At 34.3% G+C, this 4481-nt stretch overlaps 1 protein-coding gene across 3 annotated transcripts; it reads right to left on the bottom strand.

Moving 5' to 3' along the window:
• Positions 1 to 1347: 1347 nt before the first annotated feature.
• On the bottom strand, positions 1348 to 3534 carry LOC116119147 (transcription factor bHLH137-like). Of its 3 annotated transcripts, none has more exons than XM_031405086.1 (8): positions 3079 to 3534; positions 2799 to 2987; positions 2598 to 2663; positions 2319 to 2387; positions 2115 to 2198; positions 1872 to 2015; positions 1684 to 1775; positions 1348 to 1603 (listed from the first exon to the last, which is right to left on the bottom strand). In XM_031405086.1, exons 1-7 carry the CDS (start codon positions 3490 to 3492, stop codon positions 1686 to 1688), a joined length of 1056 nt encoding a protein of 351 aa, XP_031260946.1. In that variant the 5' UTR covers positions 3493 to 3534; the 3' UTR covers positions 1348 to 1603; positions 1684 to 1685. The 3 variants fall into 3 exon arrangements, with proteins under 3 accessions (XP_031260946.1, XP_031260945.1, XP_031260947.1); XM_031405085.1 differs by having other exon boundaries at positions 1348 to 1579; XM_031405087.1 differs by lacking the exon at positions 1348 to 1603 and having other exon boundaries at positions 1683 to 1775.
• Positions 3535 to 4481: the final 947 nt, after the last annotated feature.

Here is a 4481-nt window from a genome sequence, read left to right as displayed (position 1 = left end):
AAAAGGCGGCATTCACATCAAACAAGGAATCGAAGAGACATGTACGAACAATTTGAAGCCTCCATAGCGTTCGGATTTTGGTTAGAAATATTTGTACAAGGCTGATGCTGAATGAATCGAAGATTTCAATTAAAGCCAACTGATCCAAAATATTCTAACCAAACTGTTGTTGAAAATTAGAATAAAAACAAACGGAATATATATGGTTGTAATGATGATAATCAATTTTCTAAGATGCGTTTGATTCGGAGAATGTTTTATAGTTAAAAATGTAGGATTATTAACAAAATTTTTTATTACTTGATAACCAGACAAGAGAATATTCAAAATTAAAGATAGATTACGAGAGTTATATTTTCAAAGCCCTAACCAAACACACCTTAGGAATAAGATTTGGACATATCAAGTTCCTTCTTAGACTTTGATTAGACCGGGGAATGGAAGGAAAATTGGACTGAGAAAATTTCAAAAAAGTATTCTACCGCAGGCTTTTTTCTGTTTTCATTTTCAAATTACTTCTTTACTTTTCAACAATCTCCTTCTCTCAGAGAAGCATCGCCGTCCAAAACCTCAAATGCAAGAAAGCAACTAACCATCTTTTTTAATTCAGTCGAAGCACCACCAGTTTCAGAAGCCAATTAACCACCGTTTGAAATGATAGTGGTTTCATGTTCTTGAACAACGTGAAGCTTTTTTTTTTTTTGTTATTTTTAACTTAAATAATAATCAGTTAACTCAATATAATATTAATTAATCAACACTTCAACAATCTTTCAAACTCTATATAGGTTAAAAGTAAGACCAATTTATTATAGTTTAATATGTAGAATTTATTGACCAATCAAAGGTCTTTTCTTATGGTTTTATGCTTCAGTACCGTTGATTAAATCAAATCAAAGTCTTAATTTATATGTATAAATATAGTAAATCAATTCGGTACCCACCCTTACAAACCCTACTGAAACATCAAATCGGTACCCTTACAAACCCTCAGTCATAATGTTTGCGAATGCAGTTTTTCCATGACGGACTAAAATTGATTGACAAATACACCGGGGGAGGGTCCATTTAATGCGCAAGATTCAACATTAAAAGTACTGTTTGGCATTATTATTTTAGTCCAATTTTGTATTTGAAACTGTAACAGTTGACAATTAAAGTAACAACAAAAAAATCAACATATAATATATATAAAAGAAATTGAAGGGTGAACAACGCAGGATTTATCTTCTCAAACATCGAATTGGAGCGACGTTTAATTTTATTTTTTCAGATAATTAAGAGGTAAAAGCTAATTAACAGGTCGATAAGTCCAAAATAGTAACATTGGATTATTACAGTACAAAATGGCAACTACTTCTCAGCAGCAATATAATGAACTCATCATAATTTAGAATCCGGAAGATAACATGCATGCGACTCTATTCTTTTAACGAATGAAATGAAAAGCAGAAAGTTCTCTTCAAATTACAGGAGATTATGTGCGTAACTCCTATCCTTGGATATAAATTGGTAGATCAGCATTTATTTTGCCTGGCTTTTTCTCAGTTGTTTTCTGTTTCCTCAGTGATATTTTTTCCTGCAAAGAAATTAACCAAAAATTCTGTAAGACATATGATTTAGCAAGACCTTATAGCTACAGGTTTCTGTAAGTTTTTTTGTTTTTTTTTTTCCCCCAATTACCGCTAGAGAGAGCTCCAACCGTCTAATCCACAGTAATTAGCCAGTTCATGTTTCCGGTTGCTGTCTGTGCCCCACAGCAGATTATCATTATCCTGAAAGTAATATTTAATTATTAAAGCTAATTAGAACTGTATAATATATATTCTTATGAATATAATATCTTACATTGGTAATCAAAATATGCGTACCTGAAAGGAAATGTTGGATCTTTGCTCCTGATCAAGAGGTAACAGCTGGGAATTTAGAGTATTGATTTTCTCAGGGAAAGATGTGAGCTGGGTGGAGTTGGATTCTAGAACAGGTGGCAATTGAAAATCCAAACAACAAGTCTTCTGAAAATTTATCATATGAAAAGTAAATTAAAATAAAGTTATCACATCATAAGATAGATCTATCATACTGCATGTAGATGAAGAAATTGTAAAGGTTACCTCCTGGGTAAGTGTGTTTGTATCGAAGTCCAGGTCAAAGTCATTAAATGTGGGATATACAGAAGTAAGTTTTGCAGCCAGGTACTGAAAATAAGATTAAGATGATGATGATGAGAATGATAAGTGGTTGATTACACAATAAATTAAGTTTAACTAAATGAAAAATCATTGTTTAATTAAGGTATATATGTGTTGAAGGGTTACCTCTACTTGAGACTGTAGGGTTTGGACATATTTAATAATTTCATCCAATATTAAAGCCTTGCCTGTTACCTGTTAATATATGTAATTCAAAGGAATCAAATTTGGTATTCAAACAAGGAATGAAAAACATGCCAGCCAATCCTTGACCCTTGTCCACAGAGTCAAAGACGTCTGCCAGGCATCAATTTGGGATTCTTCTCTTGCCAGGCCCACTCAAATTTTGGAATTCATAGGAAATTAAATGAAATAAACTTAATATTCCGGAAAATAGAATGTCACCTTATCACACCCTGGAACAAGTGATTGCAATAGTTTCATCCTCACACTAATTTTTTGTCTTCTCACCTGCAAATTCATTTGTAAAAAGAGATACAGATATTGAACAGAAAGAGAGAGTAAATGGACCGGCAAATTGAGAAGAAAATAAGCTTTTTAAGGGGATAAAACACTAATTAAAGAGTTGTTTAATCACTTAATTACCCTCTCAGCTAAGCTGTGACTGTCTGTTGCTTGACCTCTCCTTGCTCTTACATGGACAAAACCACTTGGAACTTCTTCAGGAACTTTCTTCTGTTTCTTTGGAGCACGTTTCACCCTTCTGTCCTCAGCCTTTCTTGGGTTACCACTGTACTTTCTTTCTTTCTCATCACCTTTGCCTACCATTTCTACCTAATAATCAAAATGAAACCAAAAGATCAAATTCAGATATTGTTCACGCAAATTAAGAGTAATTTTGAAGTTGTAACTAATAATAATGCACCTTCATTTCCATGCTCTTTCTCTTCTTATCCATTGAGCTGAAACCCACCTGAGAAACTTGATCACCTCCAGCAAGCTCACCCACCATGGCTGATGAAACTGAACCTTGTTTTACAATAAAAGAAAGGTCAGTAGTAGTAGTACTAGTACATGAAGAAGAAAGTTTAACAGTGGAAGTTTCATGGATTTGAGGATGCAAAGGAATCTCCTGAAGAGATTGATGATGATGATTAGGCGGAATTTGAGGAAAACAAGTTTCGGTGGTAAAGGTTGTAGTCTGAGTACTATTATGATTATCATGAGATATGCTATGCATCAGCATGTTGTTCGAGGTGTTTGGCACAAGAAACGAGTCAAGAACAAACTGCTGCTGGTTATAAGCAAAGGCTGCCATTTGATAGTGATTGGAATTCATTAAGGGAGAAAATGAGATGCTACACAAAGATATGACACTGCAGGAGCAGAATGGCAGTGGGTCTGATAAATTACAAGCTGGAAGCAGCTAGTGCTTGCTCTCTCTATATATATAAATAAATAAATATTTGAAAGAATTAAGAGAGAGAGAGAGAGAATTGATGTGATTAGTTTTGGTCTTGTGTTGCAATTAAAACATGTCGTTTTAATTTCAAGTAAAATTATTAGGTCTGTTACTGTAGGTGTGGGCCTGTTGAAACAAAAGAGTTTCGTTTTCTTGTTATAAAATTAGATGGCTGACAAAAGAATGGTATAGTATTATTTACGTCGGATTCTGATTAAAGAAGCATAATGTGAATCCCCATAAATCTTTTTTGAAAGACTTATAATACAAAGGAAAAATCACATCTGATAATTCATTTTATTGTAAGAGTAAAGAACCGCATCTAACATAAAACATTGGTCGGTTTGGTCTAATCTTTTTCACTATCCAATTCATGCTACTTTTAAAATACCGGTTTGTTTTCTTACTCTAAAAATATTATTATATTTTGCTCAACTGTTTTTAAACCCTTTAAGCTTATTAATTTAACTAAACACCTATTCCCAAAAAAATATTTAGAAACTAACAAAAATAGCCACACACATCCACATTTGCCAGATTCTAGCTACTACCGTTGGAAGGCGGCTAGAATCTGGTATAATGACACACTATTAGCTGGATTTGACCGGTAGTACACCAATCTATCATTTTTCGACCAGATCAACAGTCAGATCTTTGGTCGTAGTTGGTCATTAATGACGGCCAAGATATGACCGTCGTTGACCATCAACGACGGCCATATCTTTGGCCATCATTGATGGCCAAACATGGCCAGATCTGGCCGTAGATCTGGCTGAAAAAAGGCCATCTCGGCACATGACCGACTAGATCCAATCGATCATGTGTCGATAAGACAACTCCGGCTACCCTCCGATGGTAGTGGTGGC

The sequence above is a fragment of the Pistacia vera genome, unplaced genomic scaffold, assembly GCF_008641045.1.
Source record: "Pistacia vera cultivar Batoury unplaced genomic scaffold, PisVer_v2 Contig875, whole genome shotgun sequence".
NCBI classification, from domain to species: domain Eukaryota; kingdom Viridiplantae; phylum Streptophyta; class Magnoliopsida; order Sapindales; family Anacardiaceae; genus Pistacia; species Pistacia vera.
The sequence above is the reverse complement of the archived record's forward strand: the minus strand, read 5'-3'. Positions and strand labels throughout refer to the sequence as shown.

What these genes read in the sequence shown, in the direction of transcription:
- LOC116119147 (XM_031405086.1), bottom strand. Translation starts at nt 3,492, where the DNA reads ATGAATTCCAATCACTATCAAATGGCAGCCTTTGCTTATAACCAGCAG. An exon ending in TTGTTCCAGGGTGTGATAAG is followed by an intron (nt 2,388 to 2,597) that starts GTGACATTCTAT and finishes ATATATTAACAG; the next exon opens with GTAACAGGCAAGGCTTTAAT. An exon ending in CCCTACAGTCTCAAGTAGAG is followed by an intron (nt 2,199 to 2,318) that starts GTAACCCTTCAA and finishes TCTTATTTTCAG; the next exon opens with TACCTGGCTGCAAAACTTAC.